Genomic DNA, 19,713 nt, shown 5'->3' with positions numbered 1-19,713 from the left:
AAAAGCCTTTGTAAAAGCTCTGCTACCTTGTCTAAATCTTACTGTAGTATCGATTTCTTTCTGTAAACTCATCCCCCTATCCTTTTCTCTAAGCTCTCAAACCCCTTTATCAGTCATAAAGATAGGAAGTTGCAAGACGACAGGCCTTGCCCGACAAGGTGAAACCTTGCCCGACCCTCTTTGTTTTTGTCTTTTCATTCATAAGTCTAGTAATATGTTGTATACTTCCATTGGTATCCAAGTTATTTCTAGCAAGTTAATGCTTAAAAGACTCCTCAGTTCTTGAATTCGATTGGAATCTGTATTCACAGTTTAAATAAGATCTAAGTTCTAAACCCTCGGACATGTAAGATTGATCATTCAAAAGTCCTTGGTCTCAAGGCATAAAAAAGAACCTTATGTGGATTTAACCCATCCACGACAGTCTTTGATAAGAAGAAGTCCGAAGTTACTTGGGGCGCAAGTAATCGACCTATTTCCTAGTTTTATTTCTGTTATATTATGATTATCGTAGAACATTTGAGTATAGAAGTAATTCTGATGGGAAGCCTCAAGGCCTACACCTAAGGCCCTACAAAGGCACATATTTGGATTCATTCTACTTTTCGGGCTCGGGTAATTAGAAGTATAATAGTCATAACACTTATGCAATCAATGAAACAAACATTATATGTTCGAGTACTGGGTTAGTTATTGATTGAGAGCCTCAAGGCCTACACCTAAGGCCCCATAAAGGCACTTTTCATAAACTAAAACAGCTTCTCGGGTATATATACAATTAAAACTCAACATCTGTTTTACATCTGCCATGCTGAAGATGGCAATGGCACGCCTGAACACCTAAAAGTTAATCTTAATTGTGAGCCTAAAGGCCTACACCTAAGGCCCTATAAAGACACCTTTCAAAGTTAACCATGTCCTTTTCTTTCAGCCTTGCCCGACAAGCCTTGCTCGACAAGCTTTGCCCGACAAGCCCGCCAGTGAGCAGAAGCCCGACAGAAAGTATCAACCTGCGCCAACCTCTCGGGGAGCTGTGTGTTCGTCCGCTAGGAAACATCCCCAACGGAAATTCTAGCCACAAACACTTTCCAGGAGAAACTCCCATTCCCTGTGTACCCAATTGGTCTTGCCATACCTTACTTGGAGCTTGGAAAAAATTCCTCTGTGTCAGTTGGTGACAATGGCATTGACTATATGAAATGGCTTGATTCCCAACCAATAGCCTCTATCTTGTACATCTCATTGGGGAGTTTTCTTTCTGTTTCAAACATGCAGATGGATGAAATCGCAGCCGGGCTGAAATGTAGCGGGGGTTCGGTTCTTGTGGGTTGTGTTGGGGGAGGTGGCTCGATTGAGTGAGAGCTGTAGTGGTAGTGATGGTATGGGGTTGGTGGTGCCATGGTGTAAGCAACTTAAAGTGTTGTGCCATTCTTCTGTGGGTGGGTTTTGGTCACATTGTGGATGGAATTCGACTTTAGAAGCTGTTTTCGCCGGTGTCCCAATGCTTACTTCTCCTCTTTTTCCCGATCAAATTCCAAACAACTGGCAAATAGTTGAAGGATGGAAGATTGGCAAGAGGGTTAAATCAGAGGTACATGATGAAAAGTTGATGACAAGAGAAGAGGTTGCTGAACTTGTGAAGAGATTTATGGATCCTGAAAGCAGTGATGGGACTGAAATGAGGAGAAGAGCGAAAGAGCTCGGAGATTTGTGACACCGAGTGATTGCAAAATGAGGTTCATCTGATACAAATCTTGATGATTTTATCAGGGATATTGGCAAAGCTACCTGCAATCTTCAAATGGAGACACGACTTCCTTATCCATGATCCATTTAACATGGCTGTGCGTGGTATATATCTACTTGGGCTTGGAGGTTCAGTATGCAAATTAGCCTTGTATCTGGTATGTAAAATAGTGTAGAATCTAAATAAGTTTCCTTCCAATGTGTGCTCTTAACTCCTTTTCTATCAAATAAAACTCTTGATGTTTCTTATGGAAGTGTTTAAAACTTGTAGTCACTTGTTCAGTGGCAGATTCATAATTCGTGGAGCACTTGGTGTTTCTATCGTCCTTTGTCGAGGCATGCTACGTAGATGTTGAGATCTACCAAGTGCTGTCGTGACCATATGTCGAGTGATGCATCTTACCGACAGATATCGACGCGTCATGCAGAGTGTATCGAGATATGACAAACATGCATTAATTAAAAGGAAAACTAATGAAAATGACTTGAAAACTTTGAGTTTTAATTATAAGAACAAAATAAAAAATAAAGTGAATAGTACAATGATTGACTTTTTAGTGTAAAAATATGGTTTTTCGTTAAAATGAACGGTACTATGAGTTTTTCGTTAAAGTTACCTTAATTAAATGGTTGGCACAAAAAAAAAATTCATACTAGACATCTAAAGAGTCCATAGAAGACCTTCACTAGCATTTTTCCGAACTCAAGAGCGTCCGAGACCACTGGTTTCTACGTGGATCTGCCCAAGCACTTGTGTTGCTTTAAGTGTTCATACCTGGCTCAGTATTTACCATGAGAACATGAATCACATGTTTAATAGACTGTATATTCTATTGAAATTTTAAAGATTTTAAAAGTGTTTTAAAAGTTTGGCAGTATAACATCTACACTATCTAACAAAGAAAAAAATGAACTTGACATGCTATACATAATTGAACAAAGAAATTTGTTCACGTTCTTGGCAGTATAACATCTACACTATCTAACAAAGAAAAAAATGAACTTGACATGCTATACATAATTGAACAAAGAAATTTGTTCACGTTCTAAGTGCTATTAGGAAGGATAGTGCTATTTCTCATTCTTATTGGAGAGTTCATTCTTATTAAAGGGGGAAGATCTCCTTCCTCATTAATGCAACATCTTTCGTAATGAACGTCATAGTTGACATTGTTTATTCTCTTTATCTTATTTTAAAAATTAATTTAGAAAAGTACTTTAGTTTAAAAATGATTTAACTGTTCATACAAAACAAAAAAATTAACGATTCATCGTGAAAAACTTATAATCGCCTTTGTTCCATCACAAGCGATTTGCTTTAGATTATCTCGGCACTAAAGGATCCTTCCATTAATATGTCTCCCATTGGCCATATTTTTGAAGATTCCAGAGACCTACTGAGGAGGCTGAGGAGGATCGCTAAGGATTCTTATACCCAAGTCAGTCGTCAAGCCAATAATGTTGCTCATCATCTAGCTCGTTATGCCCTTGGAGCTGTTAGTCCTTGTATTTGGTTAGATGCACCTCCCGGCTTTATAGCCGATGTGATCTTGGAGGATGTTCATCAATGGTAATGGACTGACCTTTGTGTTCTCCTTTTGTGCTAAAAGAGAAATGCTAAAAGGATTTTTTCAAAATAGAGACTCATTATCAATTTTTTGTCACTTCATAGTTTAACGTCAATTTCCGTATCAACATTATAAAACAATGTAAAAAATAAGGGGGTTTTAACGAAAAGCCCATGGTACTGTTCACTTTAACGAAAAATTACATTTTTACACTAAAAAGTCAAATCTGATACTATTTACTTTACTCTTTATTTTGTCCTTATCATTAAAACTCAAAGTTTTCAAACTCTTTTCATTAGTTTTCTTAAAAAATAATTCTCAAAAATGTTAAGTGTCAAAGAATTTGTGAAAAACTTCACTTTTGAAAGACTTCCCTAGCATTTCTTTTTGTAACTTTGCTATCAATGCAATATTATCGTTTTCATTATAAAAAAATATTTCTATCAAATCAAGCAAGCTTTCATAAAAGAACTTGGAATGTCTGTTCTCTCCATTTCATGTTTGTCTCATGCCCTTTTATATTATATGGTTACGGTTAAGTTATATCAATATTTCTATTGATTTTTTATAAAAGAATAAGAAGATAAAAAGTAATGAGAATATAAAATGTTGATGTGGCTTAATCATGACCATGGTCTAAAATATCCATAATATCCCAATATTTCCATCGAAATTTCCGTGTTTTTGGACTATCGATATTTTTTTGGACTACCGATATTTCCGATATCATCGATATTTTAGACCTTGCTAAGTCACTCATGTATCTTACTATGCAATGTATAAAGTGTAAAATATTGTACTAATTCATTATATATAAATGATTATGGTGTGTTTAAACTTTTTTCATTAATTACTACATATTTTCTACACTCACAATGTTTGCCAGCTCGTTATATATTCAACTTAAATCAGTTATATTTATCATCCAATGCATTTCCTTCCAATTGTTTTGGGATAAACTAATAGATAATTGACTAAATAAACATCCTGCAAAGTTTCAATAAAAATTTCCAAGTTTTTCTTACAATTTCCGTGGTTTTTATTTAATTTTTATTGATATCGATAATATTCCGATATTTCCATCGAATTTTCCGTGTTTTTAAATTACCGATATTTCCGATATCATCGATATTTTATACCTTGATCATGACCACATAAATAAAAGGACATGGAAATGATATGGGATGTGAGGACAGACAATCTAAGCCGATGTGAGGACAGACAATCTAAGTCCTTCATAAAAAGAGAGTATTTTGATCAAATCAAGCAAGCCAAGCCAACAATGGAAAGTTGGAAACTTAATTTCAGATGTAATTGCCTTCTTTCTCCTCTGTATATATCCATCTCTATATAACCACTTATAAGTTTGTTGACCCTAGAAACTACAAAGCCTACGTGGCGCGCAAGCCGAGTAATTAATGAGCTAACTACGTCCTTCGGTGAATGCGGGGCGTGCCAACTCGTCGGCCGAGGAGTAAATTTGTTGATGTTGCGTTGGGTCGCGCTACTGACTTCTGCGTCTTGCGATTGCGGCCGAGAAAGGAACACGTCTCGGCCTCTTGGGCTCTCGAACCTGAAGACAAGGTTACTATTCTTACGAAGTTCAATATCAAATTCGGCTTTCAATGTGCCGAATGTAATAACTGTAACACCTCACTTCGCCGAGAAGGCTGATGAGATGACCTCGACCAATAAGGATTTAGAAACCCTTCTCGACCGAGACTTGGATAGGTAATCAATCGTTCTCGCCGCAGTGCTGTTGATGCCAACGGAAGGTACTGCGAGACTGACTGACTCTACGGTGACAGAGCTATCTATGCCGACTTAAGATATCACCGGTTGCTTCCACAGTGCTGTTGATGCCAACGGAAGATGTGTCAGCGAAAAAGGAAAAAAAAAAAATCACAAGTTGTGAAAGTTTGCGCAGGGCAATTTTGTATTGATTTTGTGGGGGTGTTCTCTTCGTTGCTACTGCCTCTGTATTTATAGGGATGTGCTGCCGAGTATTGCGTGAGAATTTCTTGACGTGGATCAGACTCTTATTTCAAATTCCCATATCTGACGTGACTTGATCTATAAAGGATTTGATCTTTGGTGACGTGGCTTCACCACTTGCTTTCCTCCATCCATCTTCACGGAACCAACCCAAGAAATAAGCATTAAAAACCTAGCCTACCGTATCATCACATCACCAAAAAGACCTACGTTTCTAGGCTTCCTTTAAATGAATATTAAATTCATTTTATCTCATAATTTCATCCCATCCATGCATCATGCATGCATCTCAACAAACCATCTTGATCGATTCCAAGCTACGTGCTCAACAACATTTATCCACCATTTATCACCCACTTTTAAATGGATAATAACAATAAAATACTCCGATGCTCTAATCTACCTCACGTTTAAATCCCAAGAACCCCAAATTAAATAGAACTGTACTGCTCACTTTGAAGATATAATTTGCACCTCATCTTGTACAAGAAAAAATCAAGATAATTTTTTAAACGATAAATATTATGATAAAAATCATAATATTATCCTTTAACAATAAAAATTATCTCCACTTTTCCATCCGACGGTTGAGAACTACGTTTACTCAACGGCTTTGATTACATGGGCCGATGATGTAAATTTGGGTCCAAACAAAGTTATATACAACTACAGAGTTAGGTCGTCGTCTTCTTAAACCCAGACATGAACTCCACCAAAGACCAGACAGGCCCTATCTGCCACGTGGTGGCCGTGCCGTATCCCGGTCGGGGCCACATCAACCCGATGATGAACCTCTGCAAGCTACTGACTTCACAAAAGACTGACATCCTCATCACCTTCGTCGTCACGGAGGAGTGGTCCGGTTTCATTGGATCCGAAGTCACCCCGGACAACATCCGACTCACCACGATTCCCAACGTTGTCCCGTCGGAGCTGGTCCGCGCCGCCGACATGTACAGCTTCATCGAAGCCATCATGACCAAGATGGAGGCCCCATTCGAGCGGCTCATGGATCGCCTCGAGCCTCCGCCGAGCCTGATCGTGGCCGACACTTTCCTGCCTTGGGCGGTCCGTGTTGGGAACCGGAGGAGTATCCCGGCGGCGTCGTTTTGGCCGATGCCGGCGTCCTTTTTCTCCTTTTTCCAACATTTTCATCTTTTAGCAGACAACGGGCATTTCCCGGTTGACTTGTTAGGTTAGTGTCTTTGTCCCTTTTTTTTTTAATTTTTAATTTTTATACGAACGCATTTTTTTATCTTAAAACTTATTTAGATATATTTTTAAATAATTTAAAATATTTTTGATAAAAATGTTTTTAGAACTAATATTTAATAAAAACTCAAAGAAATCTTGAAAAAGAATTTAAAGTACTTCATGAAAGAGTGAAACGTTCATTCCAGTGTGTGCTTCCACATCAAACCTAACAATCTAATTTTGTCCACTACTAAGTTTAACTAGTGTGTGCTTCCTGTAGAAAGGTGAATCGATCTTTTCAAGCAAGTTTTAAGATATAAATTAACAAGCTTATACGTCTTAAAATGATCTTTTCATCTTTGCACATGATGTCCACATGGGTTAAATTGGAACTAGATTCATTCCAGAGCCCACTAATCAATGAATTCGGATCATTGAAATTTGATCTAACGATTACAAACAGAAGATTCATTTAAAGTTATAATAATTGTAATCGTTGTATCAAATATCAATGGTCCAGATTCATTAATTAATGGACTCAGATCCTTTTGGATCCAGTTCCGGTTAGATTGCTCAAAATTAGGATACAAAGTTCGATTTGGATTAGATCGAGCATGCTTAACCACAAAGTTCAGTTTGTACTAAGAATCTTTTTCACCACATGGGTCACAATTTTGTGCCCTCCATTTTGTTTTTAAATTTTTATGCTATCCTGTGTGTTTATAGAGAGGGGAAATGAACGTGTGGACTACATCCCAGGTGTTTCTTCAACACGACTAGCAGACCTGCCCTTCATTAGTGAAATCTTCCCAAACATTCTCCACCACATCCTTGAAGATTTCTCATGGGTGCCTAGAGCACAATATCTCTTATTCCCCTCCATCTATGAGCTTGAACCCCAAGTCATCGACGTTTTAAGATCAATATTCTCACTACCCATTTACACAATTGGTCCATTAATACCCTACATCAAATCCAACGATCACCCGAGTTCTGGAATCAACTATCTACAATGGCTAGATTCTCAACCTTTCAGCTCTGTTCTGTACATCTCCATGGGAAGTTTTCTTTCATTTTCAGGTGCCCAAATGGATGAGATTGCAGGCGGTTTGCGCTTGAGTAGGGTTCGGTTCATATGGGTGGCCCGTGGGGAAACGGACAGGTTAAAAAATGCTTGTGGCGACATGGGTTTGGTAGTGCCTTGGTGTGAACAATTGAGGGTTTTGTGCCATTCTAGTGTTGGTGGGTTTTTGACACATTGCGGTTGGAACTCGGTTAGGGAAGGTGTTTTTGCTGGTGTCCCGTTTCTGACCTTTCCGTTACGTATGGATCAAGGCATGGTTAGTAAGATGATTGTGGAGGATTGGAAAGTTGGGTGGAGGTTGAGGAAGGCTGAGGACAAAATCGACCATTTGGTGACTAGCGAGGAGATTGCTGTGCTGGCGCAGAAGTTTATGGATTTGGAGGACGATGAAGGGAGAGAAATGAGAAGAAGGGCCAGAGAACTTAAACAGATATGTCATGATGCTATTGAAGAAGGCGGATCATCTCAAACGAACATCAATGCCTTCATTGTAGACATTTTTCAAGGCCATGCATAAGCATTGAGCACACTGAATCTTGTTGTTGCTGGTTCTCAAAAGACGGTGCAAAGCTGGTAGTGATTTGTCTTGTGCGTCGATGAAAATACAAACTGTCGGTGCAAGGGGTTGTACTTCAAGTGCATTCTCAACTATGTGGAATGTTTGCATCTAGTTTTGCCAACCGACTCCACTTAGTGAGATAAGGCTTTTTTGTTGTTGTTTGTATCTGGTTTTGCACTTTTGGTTTTATTTAAGGGGCTGCTATTGGCACTCTAAAATAATTAATTGTGTTTCATCTGAGGGTGTATCCAGTTTGGTTGGGAACCAAACCTGGGATCAATTTGGTTCCCGATTATATTGATTGATTGGGATCAAATTCATTTGAGGAGTAATAAAAATTGGAATTCGGGAACTTTCCAAACTCCAATTTTCTTGAGAATTTTGTTCTTATTATGTTTCATATGAGGGTGTTTCCTGTTTCACTTTGAACGGGTCTGGCACAACCAAACTGTATAAAAAGCAGTTAGGCATGGCCGCTGCAAGCTTTAAAATCCCTGGAGGACTTATTTTTAAGTTCTAGCTTCCATATATGGATGCAATCAAGAAGTAAGAGAAGATTGCACACTGCAATTTGGTTTTATTACATCACCGGTGAGAGTGCCATCTTCTGAGTGTCGCTACCACAATTTCTGATGACAGTAGTGTTGAATTGAGCCAACGTGCAGGAAGAGAACATTTTTCTTAAGATATTAGTGAGTGTTAACTGATAGTTTTACGTATATGACAGGAGCACATCCTCGTGTTGTAAGTCTAACATTTCGTTTAAGATTTCGTTTTTATTGTGTAAGTTTGCTACTTATAACAACAATTTTGCATTGTTAACAGATCAGGGAAATAAACGTGTGAGCTACATTACCGGAGTTTCTTCGACACGACTAGCGCACCTCCCTCAGTTCATCTATGAAAGCAACCGAAATATTCTTGCTTAACTCATTTTCCTGGGTACCTAAAGCACAATACCTGCTATTCTCTGCCATCTCCTATGAACTTGAAACCCTAACCATCGACATTTTACGATCAGAATTATCACTACCCATTTACACTATGGGCCCATCAATACCCTACTATGAGCAAAATGACCCTCCTACCCAAGTAACTAGTGATGCTAACTATTCCAATGGCTAGACTCTCAACCTTGTAGCTCAGTTTTTTATGAGGGAGAGGCAGGCCTTGAAGAAAACAATTTGAAGACCACTACTATGCTTTGGGAATAATAAAGGCTGTCTATTTTAATTACTTCGGGAATTTGTTAAGTTCATCTAAATTATGGTGAGTCTCTTATGATGAAATACAAGCATTTGGGAGACGATTAATTACAAATATATTGCTTTGTGCAACCGAAAAGAGTATTTTCTTTCTTCTCAAATCAAGCGTTTGGTTTGATCGTGTGAGTGAATTCACGATTAGCGAGGTTGAGCAAGCTCCGTTGCCTTTGGTTGAGCGATTCCCAGGTTCTATCCCTCGTCTCTTCGAGACCCTTGCTTATTTTCCTGCATCCATTTTGTACCTCGCCATGGGAAGTTTCCTTTCAGTTTCTAGCGTCCGACTCCAAATGGACGAGATTGCAGCCGGTTTGTGCAAGAGTGGCGTTCGGTTCATTTGGCCGGTTCGTGGGGAAACCGATAGGGTAAAGGAGGTTTGTGGTGACATGGGGTTGGTAGTGCCTTGGTGTGACCAATTGAGGGTTGGATGGAGGGTGAGGAAGGTTGAGGATAGTGACAACAGAGGATATTGCAGGGTTAGTGAAGAAGTTTATGGATTTGGAGGATGATGAAGGGAAGGAAATGAGGAGGACAGCCAGAGAACTTAAGCAGTTATGTCATGATGCCATTGCAGAAGGTGGATCATCTCATACCATCATCAAGGCCTTCATTAGTCATTTCGCAGAGGGCGTGCGTGAGGATTGAGCATTTCTTGTTTTGTTCTCTTTTTCTATCAAATAAAACTCTACTTTTTGTTGATGTTTGTGATGAAAGTGTTTAAAACTTCTAGGCACATGTTAATTGACAGATTCAAAATTCTAACCTTGAGGGGTCTTGGTTTAATGATCTTCATTTTTCTAACAAAGATAGCACGCAACGTGCAGATCTTGTTTTAGTTTTTTTTTTTTTTTTTTGTTTCAAAAAGGAAATTACGTCGAGCGCTTGATGTGCTTATTGTCCTCTATCGAGCCGTGCCACGTAGATGTATCTACTAAGTGCTGTCGAGATCCTTTGCTGATTGATGCAACTTGTGTTAAGAGAAATCGACACGTCCAGCAAAATGATATCTATATATGCCAAACATTCATTCATTAAACATTGGATGGACACAAAACATCTGAATAGTCCACGAAGGACCTTCACTAGCTTTTTTTTCCTACCTCAGGTTTGTCTCAGGACCACTCGTACCTACGTGGATCCACACATGCACTTGTTCACTTTTAAGTGTTGATACCTGACTCAGTATTTTAATAGTCTAATACTTTTTGAACATGAATAACACATTTAAAAGATTACATATTCAATTGAGATTTTGGAAAGATTTTAAAAGAGTTTGAAAAGTTTCGCAACATATATAAATGATCTTTCTTAGACCACACTTAACCCTGGGCTATTTGCCAAATTACCTCATTTATACCACCCTCCCCCCCCCCCAAAAAAACCCAACCCAAGCCAAATGCCAAACCAAGGCCAAATACCCCCCTAAGAAATAGCCCACAAACGCGTGGACTCACCCAAAGGGAGCCCAATCTCGGCCCGTTCACTTGCGCACTCGCCCCACACGAGCCGTTTGGCTTCAGCGCCTGACAGGGGGGCCCACTATCAGGGCCGCTGTCGGCCACCAACCAGAGCCCAACGGCTCTTTTCTACATCCTACAGCTGGGCTTTACGAACCATTGGTTGGTTGATCCAACGGTCCAAATTCAAATTTTGTTTTTAAAAAAAATGTAATTTTAAAATACATTGAATCCAACGGCTGAGATCGAAAATAATCAAATATAACGGTAAAAAAATAATCTAACGGCCCAAATTTAAATCCAACGGCTAAAATAACTAAAATAATTGCAAGATTGAGCGAAACCCATAGCGCTCGCAAAAAAGAAGCGGCCCAAATGCGTTTGCAAATGAAGGAAGAAGGGGATAGGGAGCAAGATAGGTTTGAAATTAATTTCATGATTGAGGACCTCAACAAATACACTCTAAAAATGAAGAAGTTCTTACGTGGTAAGCAAAATGAAATTTTGCGAAAGTATGCTACAAGGAGTATATCATCTCAACTCTATATCCCAAGTCCACCACCAAGTCAAGATAGTAGATATCATTATTAAGTTTATGTAGTGTATGAATTATCGATTATATTAAGTTTATGTGGTTTATGTGGTTTATTAATTGTCGTTTGTATTAAGTTTATGTACTTTATTAATTGTCATGTGTATTAAATTTATGGCTTATGAATTATTGTTTATATTAATCTAGATGCCTTCAATAATTATTGTATTTATTATTCCGCACTTTGATGTAGAATAGATGTCTTCAATAATTCAATCTCCATTCAATAATTTATCCAATGTACTACACAAAATACTTTGCACAAGAAGACACTTAAATTTATTACTAGAAAATACCAACATAGTATATTTAAAATTATTACATAAATGCTTAACCAGCATCATCAACGTTCATAAATGCTTAACTAACATCATCAACGTTCACCTTCTCGGCGCCATACATGCTCAACCAAATCCTTGGTGAAAATTGAACGATTGGTGAAAGTTGAAAGTTTGTTGAAAGATTGGTGAAAGTTGATCGATTGGTGAAAGTTGAAGGCTTGCTTTGTATGTATTTTGTATGTGTTTCGTGTGTGTCATGTGTTTCACATGTGTTATATGTGTGCTTCATCTCTATCATGTGTTTTGTATGTCTTTCACATGTGTACGTGTTTTAAATGTGTTTTGTATGTGTTTCACATGTGTTCTGTGTACCTTGTGTGTTTTATGTATTTTGTGTTTATACATCTCTATCATGATTTTCATATTCATCACAGTGTTTCATGAGTTTCACATATCGATTTAGTAATTTTTCAATATTAATCGGAATTTAAATATTTTTAGCTTAAAATGTTCGTAAAATTAATTTACGATAGTCTACATAATTTTTTTTAAAGTTAATTTAAGAAAAAAATTAGCCTAAATTCATTCTTTAATAATCCTGAGCTAAAATTTTAGGCCAGAAGGGTTGGAGTAAAAAAACTGTTTATGGGATATAAGCCAAAAGCTAAATTTTCCGGACTAAAAAATTTAACTTTTAGCCCAAGTGTTGGAGATAGTCTTAGAAAACCGTTCTTAGACTCTATAAATCTCAATTTGCATTTCACACGTGTATTGTTCTTTCTAAACATAAAAAATTTGTAGTGTCAAATGACAATTGTAGAATACCAATAACAATTTTCCTTTCTTAATATAAACATCATAATTAACAATTTATCATTAAAAATGCCATAATCGTCTTGGATCCGTCACAAGAGAATCCCTTTACCAAATCAAGCAAGCAAGCCAAATACGGAACCTTGAATATTCAATGGAGTCGCCAACCATACCCATCAAGCAACCCCAACTTAATTTCAGTTCGAACTGCCTTCTTTCTCCTCTGTACCTACCTCTCTATATAACCACTCTTATAAGTTATAACTACAAAGTTACATCTTCTTCTTCATAAACGCAGACATGAACCCCGCCAGAGACCAGAGAGCCCCTATCTGCCACGTGGTGGCCATGCCGTATCCCGGTCGGGGCCACATCAACCCGATGATGAACCTCTGCAAGCTACTGACTTCACAAAAGCCTGACATTCTCATCACCTTCGTCGTCACGGAGGAATGGCTCGGCTTCATCGGTTCCGAAGCCACCCCGGACAACATTCGACTCACCACGATTCCCAACGTCGTCCCGTCGGAGCTGGTCCGCGCCGCCGACATGGATGGCTTCATCGACGCCATCATGACGAAGATGGAGGCCCCGTTCGAGCGGCTCATGGATCGGCTCGAGCCGCCTCCGTGCCTGATCGTGGCCGACACTTTCCTGCCTTGGGCGGTCCGTGTCGGGAACCGGAGGAGTATCCCGGCGGCGTCGTTTTGGCCGATGCCGGCGTCCCTTTTCTCCGTTTTCCAACATTTTGATCTTTTAGCGCAAAATGGGCACTATCCGGTTGAATTGTTAGGTTAGTGTCTCTGTCACATTGACTTCTCTTTTGGGTAACATATCTGATTGTTCTGAAGAATGTTGTTTTTTTATCTGTTCTTTCTTTCCTTTTTGGTGCTGATTTTTAGTTATTTTAGTTAGCTATACAGCCTATGCTAGTATATACGTAATATAAAAATTGTAGCTATATAAATATAGCTAGAAAGTCGAAAGCTTGGATATCTGGCGCCATGAAAAGAGAAGTACCATTAGATTAAGTAGTAAGTTAACACATATTTTTGGAACCGACTTCTTTGTCCTCCCACTTTCCATACACTTCAATCCCCTCCTATTTTGTGCGGTTACGGTTAAGTTACGTCAACATTTTATATTGATTTTTTTATAGAAATAATAAGATAAAAAACAATAGTAATATAAAATGTTGACGTGAGTTAACCGTGACCGCACAAATAGGAGGAGATAAGAGTGTATGGGAAGTGAGAGGACAGAGAAGCCAAGTCCCATATTTTTAGCCTTATACATTTTTATGGGTACGTGATCGATATTCCTCCCTAATTTTATGCTTGTGTAAATAAAATAAAAGAATTTCTAGATAGCCTCTCCTAATTTTGGGATCAAAGCTCAATGTATGTTAACAATGCCCTTGTGGTTAAACTTCTTGTCGATATCATCCATATCAAACTTAACAATCTAATTTTGTTCTCTTTTTAAGTTTTACCGGTGTGTGTCTCATGTGGAATGGTGAAACGGTCATTTCAAGAGCTTCAATGTTTTAAAATAACATGTTAACCCATAACTTGCTCAAAATTAGGATGCAAAGTTCGATTTGGACTAGATCGAGCATGCTTAAGTCTTAACAACAAAGTTCATGAGTTTGTAAGAAAGTTTTTCACCGCATGGGTCACAATTTTGTGCCCTCCATGTCGTTTTCTAATTTTTTTTGCTCTCCTGTGTGTTTATAGAGAGGGGCAATGAACGGGTGGACTACATCCCAGGAGTTTCTTCAACACGACTAGCAGACCTGCCTCATTTCATGAATCGAATATCCCCAAGGATTCTCCACCACATCCACGAAGATTTCTCATGGGTGCCTAAAGCACAGTCTCTCTTATTCCCCTCCATCTATGAGCTTGAACCCCAAGTCATCGACGTTTTAAGATCAAAGTTCTCACTACCCATTTACACAGTTGGTCCATTAATACCCTACGGAAAATCTAACGATCACCCGAGTGCTGGCATCGACTATCTACGATGGCTAGATTCTCAACCTTGCAGCTCTGTTCTGTACATCTCCATGGGAAGTTTTCTTTCTTTTTCAGGTGCCCAAATGGATGAGATTGCAGTAGGTTTACGCATGAGTGGGGTTCGGTTCATTTGGGTGGCTCGTGGGGAAACGGATAGGTTAAAAGATGCTTGTGGCGACATGGGTTTGGTAGTCCCTTGGTGTGAGCAGTTGAGGGTTTTGTGCCATTCTAGTGTTGGTGGGTTTTTGACACATTGTGGTTGGAACTCAGTTAGGGAAGCTGTTTTTGCTGGTGTCCCGTTTCTGACGTTTCCGTTACTTATGGATCAAGGCATGGTTAGTAATATGATTGTGGAGGATTGGAAAGTTGGGTGGAGGTTGAGGAAGGCTGAGGACAGAATGGACCATTTGGTGACAAGAGAGGAGATTGCTGGGCTGGCGCAGAAGTTTATGGATTTGGAGGATGATGAAGGGAGAGAGATGAGGAGAAGGGCCAAAGAACTTAAGCAGATATGTCATGGTGCCATTGACGAAGGCGGATCATCTCAAACGAACATCAGTGCCTTCCTTAGAGACATTTCTCAGAGCCATGCATGAGCATTGAGCACAATGAAACTTCTTGTTACAGGTTCTCAAAAGATGGTGAAAGCTTGTAGTGACTTGTCTGGTGCGTCGATGAAAATACATGGCGTCGGTTCAAGGGGTTGTACTTCAATTGCCAGCCTAACCAACTTAGTGAATAAGGCTTTGTTGTTGTTGTTGTTTGCATCTGTTTATGCACTTTCGTTTTTATTCAAGGGCCTGCTATTGGGACTCTAAAATACTTAATTGTGTTTCATCTGAGGGTGTTTCCAGTTTGGTTCGACTCTAGTTTGTACCAAATCTGGGATCAATTTGGTTCCAGATTATATTGATCGACCGGGATCAAATTTATTTGAGGATTAATAAAGATTGGCATTCGGGAACGTTCCAAATTCCAATTTTTTTGAGAACTATGTTCTTATTACGTTTAATGTGAAGGTCTTTTTCCAGTTTCAATTTGAATGGGTCTGGCACAACCAAACTATATAAAAAGCAGTCAGTCAGGCAAGGCTGCTGCAAGCTTTAAAACCCTAGGAGGACTTATTCGTGTACACATAGTTTTGCTGTTACTACTAAAAGGGTGGCTCCAAGACAACAAGGCTCCTCGTTTTGCGAGGGTGGGGGGGGGGACAAAGAACGTCTATCGTACACACCCTTATGGGCCTTATCCTTGTTTTCCAAAGAGTTGTTTTCACGACTCAAACCATGACCTTTCTGTTACTAATAAAAAAGTGAAATTTGTTTCTTTGATTCATCAACGGAGAAAAGGAGAGAAGGGGAGAGGGAGGGGGGGGGGGTGCTTCTTGCCCCTCTCAATTTTTAACATTATTAGAAACTTGTTTTCCAGCCAGTACACCAAGCATTATGTTGGTTGTCCTCGCCTCCCGGAACAGATGAAGGTGAGAGTTTGAGCATCCTTAATGCATTAAACTATCTGATGACCTTTTCGAAATGAATATATGGAAGGGGATGAAATGATGATATGAATTCCAGTAGCGTTGTATTGAGCCAACGTGCAGGGTGACAACTGACAACTATGGTTGCGGTGATGATCAGTCACCCGGAAAAAGCTATCTCAGGCCTTGTGGAGCCGGGGTAATACCATTCGTTTGATGAGAAATAAAAAGAAATAGATTTGACGACTCCAGCTCCCCAATGCAGAAGCGGTTTATGCGGCAAGAAAAGCAGAGTAACTGGTGCTTATCCTGTGATTATTGACTTGACTAATTCTCCAAATATCGTCAAATTATAGAACTGGTATCGAAATCCATGAATAGATCATGGTTGCAGAAAAATGCAAGCATGTCAAAAACAACAATCGAGATTTCATATTATCATTGTAATCATGTACGTATAAGAGGAACAAAGTTTATTAAGCCGGTCATGACACTTGCAAGGACAAACATGCAAAGTTGAAAACTTATCAGACTGTAAAATGTACAAACAAAAATATGATACCATGGGAAAGCTGGTAACTTTACTATTGTGGCGGATGCTGAGGCAGTTGATCTTCTTGTGGATGTGGCTGGATTTCTTGTTGTTGTTGTTGCTGCTCCTCCTGCAGCTGTTGCTCTTCCTCACCTTGCCAAACCCAGACTATGTCTCGGAGAGCAGGTCTTATGTCGTCCAACATCTTCTGGAATTCCAAAGTATCCCCACTTGATTTCTTCACCTCGACAAGATGGAAAGTTGCAGTGATTTCAAATATCTCTGTATCTATGGACAAAATCCCCTTTTTACCTTCCTTTAATCCATCCATTTTCAACAATCCGTCATCCTTCTTCTTCACTTTCAGCTTCAGTTGCTTAGCCATTTCTTTTAACTTGGAGATGATGACCATCGCAGGTTGTCTGGAAGTGAATCTTGCTTCTTTGTAAAAAGGATCTTTTTTAAACAAGCCAGACAGATCAAATCCAGCAGAAAGGGAGATAATATCAAAAGCATTCAAGTTCGGAGGTCTTCCTGGTTCTTGCTTTTCCTCAGAAGCCATAATATTCTCACTGGAAGTAGAAGCTTCTGCGCTCGTACGAGCCACATCCTTGTTTCCCATTTCAGATTTCATATTTTTTGAGTATGGCCCCTTTCTGCACCAAGGACTTTCCCTAACTTTGGCTAAGGAAATCCTAGTATTGGGATTTGGATCAAACATCTTGCACAGTAGCCTACGTGCCTCTGGTGAGAAAAAATTTGGGCATTTAAATTCTGCCTTCCCAATCTTCCGGTACATCTCCATCAAATTTGAATCATGAAATGGTAGATAGCCTGCCAATAATACATACAAAACAACCCCACAAGACCAAATATCAGCTTTCACACCATCATAGCCTTTCCTGTTAATAACTTCTGGAGCAACATAGGCAGGAGTACCACACGTGGTATGGAGTAGCCCATCTTGGTGCTTGCATTCAGCGAGGGCACTTAACCCAAAATCAGAGATCTTCAAATTATCATTCTCATCGAGCAACAAGTTCTCTGGCTTTATATCCCGATGATATACACCCCTACTATGACAGAAATCAAGAGCATTGATTAACTGCGCAAAATATTTCCTTGCAACTTCCTCCTTCAGCTTTCCTTTAGCGACCTTGTTAAACAGCTCACCACCTTTAGCATATTCAATGATAAAGTATATCTTAGTTTTGGTTGCCATGACCTCGTAGAGGTGTATAATATTAGGGTGTCTAACCAGTCTCATAACAGAGATTTCTCGCTTGATCTGATCCATCAGCCCGACCTTCATAATCTTTTCTTTGTCAATAACCTTAATGGCCACACCCTGATTAGTTATCAAGCTCCTTGCATAGTAAACCCTGGCAAATGTGCCTTGACCCAGCAATCTCCCTAGCTCATATCTTTGCATCAGCACATGCGATTTATTCTCCATCCCGATCTAAACCTAATAAACAATAAATACACTACTTCCTCCTGCGTATGATCCACAATCTACAGAGCAGGAGTTTATAATACCACCAGAAGCTCAACCATCTTCACAATGGTCATGCATTAACACAACCGGTGCTGCGTGCATAATAAGAGGCCCAACTTGCTTCTGGGAACCGAGAACAAACCAGCTATGAATTACGGGTTCCCCACCAGCAAGAATCAAGAAGGGCAGTTCGATTATAGACACAACCTCATGGAGTTGTGAGGCAGAGTCCGCACTTAGGCACATCTTCCAGCATTCCCTGGGCTTTTGCTTCCAAGACAACGCTGAAATTATGCAAACAAACCGTAACGCAACGACCTTCTATACAATACCCATAATTTAGCTCAAATTTGTAAAGCAAAACCTGAAAACGCAAAAAAGCACCACGATTAAAACACGAAAAAGCAACAATCTTTGTCATTTCCATGGAAAAAAAACCAACCCTTTGAAACAATTACACATAATACATAAGAAAAAGCTCTAATTTGACAAAAAATTGATAACACACCCTGAATCAAAATTCAAATTTTTATTCATCAAAACAATTAGAAGCCCGCCGAGCAGAGGAACTAGAACAAGGTTATAAAACAACAAACCTTAATGAAAATAACTAGCAGTTAATTCTTCTATAAGCTTTTGATCGGAAAATAATCCGGCTAAGTTCTTGACTGAAAATTCCAACTTCTTCTAGGTGTTTCGATCAATTCTCAAAAGCAGCTAAAGACGATGAAAAATAATATAAAAAACAAATGGAAAATTGGAAATCATACCTTTTTGTTGACGAAGGAGAAGCTCCTGGGGATGGCGATCCCCAAAACCAAAGGCCGAACGAAAAAAAAGAGAGAGAGGAAAGCAGGAAGTGGTGCTCAAATTCAAAATATTAACATTAAAATTTGAGAATTTTTTATCCAGCCGTTCATTTTAACTTTTTATATTTTTCTTAATTTTTTACTTTTCTTTTAATTTTAAACCGCCTAATTATATAAATTACAAAAAATTAATGATAAAAGTTTAACAAAAAATTGTTGCGATAAAAACAAATGTACGACCAAAACAAATGTATGGATGACACTATTCTAAAATTTACTTCAAAATTAATTTGTGAGGCTTTCGATTTTTATATTAATTTGTGCGGTCTTACGTGTGAGCTCATGCGTAAGAAGTAAATTGAGTAGATTTTCTCAACTGCACACAATGATTTGGTTTAATCTAATGACGTCGTAATAACATTCTAATGACAGTCTAAGATGCTACAATGACACTATAACGATACTTTAACATTCCACTGACACTATAACGATACTTTAATATTCCACTGACACTATAACGATTCATCCTAAGTTGTGCATGATCAGCCTTTGACCTAATTTTACTGTTGTTGTTGCAGTCTCGTTATGACGTCATTAAACACAACATGGTCATGCGCAACCCGTGCACACTAAATCCTTGTTTAGGAGAGAAAATATGGCAAGTTGAGCGTGTGCCTAGACACGTTAAGATTTTGTGGGTTATTTGTTATTTTTACTTTTTAATTTGATAAGATTGGTGTTTAATTCTTCCTAATTTTGCTCCGTTAAGTAAAATTTCTAGATCCGACACTAGTAAGACAACTCCGACGTAATTTGATTTGCCTTGAA

General features: G+C 38.9%; 3 protein-coding genes and 1 pseudogene across 6 annotated transcripts; 3 read left to right on the top strand and 1 right to left on the bottom strand.

Moving 5' to 3' along the window:
- The first annotated feature begins 670 nt into the window (after window positions 1-670).
- LOC103447602 (UDP-glycosyltransferase 87A2-like) lies at window positions 671-1,828 on the top strand (annotated as a pseudogene).
- Window positions 1,829-5,947: 4,119 nt separating this feature from the next.
- Window positions 5,948-8,525, top strand: LOC103422658 (UDP-glycosyltransferase 87A1-like). Of its 2 annotated transcripts, none has more exons than XM_070807643.1 (2): window positions 5,948-6,504; window positions 7,263-8,525. In XM_070807643.1, the coding sequence occupies exons 1-2, from the start codon at window positions 6,012-6,014 to the stop codon at window positions 8,102-8,104; spliced, it is 1,335 nt and encodes a 444-aa protein (XP_070663744.1). In that variant the 5' UTR covers window positions 5,948-6,011; the 3' UTR covers window positions 8,105-8,525. The 2 variants fall into 2 exon arrangements, with proteins under 2 accessions (XP_070663744.1, XP_070663743.1); XM_070807642.1 differs by having other exon boundaries at window positions 7,230-8,525.
- A 4,148-nt stretch (window positions 8,526-12,673) lies between these two features.
- LOC103447313 (UDP-glycosyltransferase 87A1-like) lies at window positions 12,674-15,533 on the top strand. The gene is made up of 2 exons (XM_008386512.4): window positions 12,674-13,344; window positions 14,288-15,533. The coding sequence occupies exons 1-2, from the start codon at window positions 12,852-12,854 to the stop codon at window positions 15,163-15,165; spliced, it is 1,371 nt and encodes a 456-aa protein (XP_008384734.3). The 5' UTR covers window positions 12,674-12,851; the 3' UTR covers window positions 15,166-15,533.
- Window positions 15,534-16,455: 922 nt separating this feature from the next.
- LOC103447312 (CBL-interacting serine/threonine-protein kinase 10-like) lies at window positions 16,456-18,981 on the bottom strand. Of its 3 annotated transcripts, none has more exons than XM_008386511.4 (2): window positions 18,847-18,981; window positions 16,456-18,440 (listed from the first exon to the last, which is right to left on the bottom strand). In XM_008386511.4, the coding sequence occupies exon 2, from the start codon at window positions 18,032-18,034 to the stop codon at window positions 16,631-16,633; it is 1,404 nt and encodes a 467-aa protein (XP_008384733.2). In that variant the 5' UTR covers window positions 18,035-18,440; window positions 18,847-18,981; the 3' UTR covers window positions 16,456-16,630.
- Window positions 18,982-19,713: the final 732 nt, after the last annotated feature.

This window comes from Malus domestica, chromosome 11, assembly GCF_042453785.1.
Source record: "Malus domestica chromosome 11, GDT2T_hap1".
In the NCBI taxonomy this organism is placed as follows: domain Eukaryota; kingdom Viridiplantae; phylum Streptophyta; class Magnoliopsida; order Rosales; family Rosaceae; genus Malus; species Malus domestica.
Note: the sequence above shows the minus strand (reverse complement) of the source record. Positions and strands in the feature narration are given on the sequence as shown.

Bases quoted from the DNA above. Each gene is read 5' to 3' on its own strand.
- LOC103422658 (XM_070807642.1), top strand. From the start codon at position 6,012: ATGAACTCCACCAAAGACCAGACAGGCCCTATCTGCCACGTGGTGGCC. The intron at 6,505-7,229 runs GTTAGTGTCTTT...GTGTGTTTATAG, and splicing joins TTTCCCGGTTGACTTGTTAG to AGAGGGGAAATGAACGTGTG.
- LOC103447313 (XM_008386512.4), top strand. From the start codon at position 12,852: ATGAACCCCGCCAGAGACCAGAGAGCCCCTATCTGCCACGTGGTGGCC. The intron at 13,345-14,287 runs GTTAGTGTCTCT...GTGTGTTTATAG, and splicing joins CTATCCGGTTGAATTGTTAG to AGAGGGGCAATGAACGGGTG.
- LOC103447312 (XM_008386511.4), bottom strand. From the start codon at position 18,034: ATGGAGAATAAATCGCATGTGCTGATGCAAAGATATGAGCTAGGGAGA.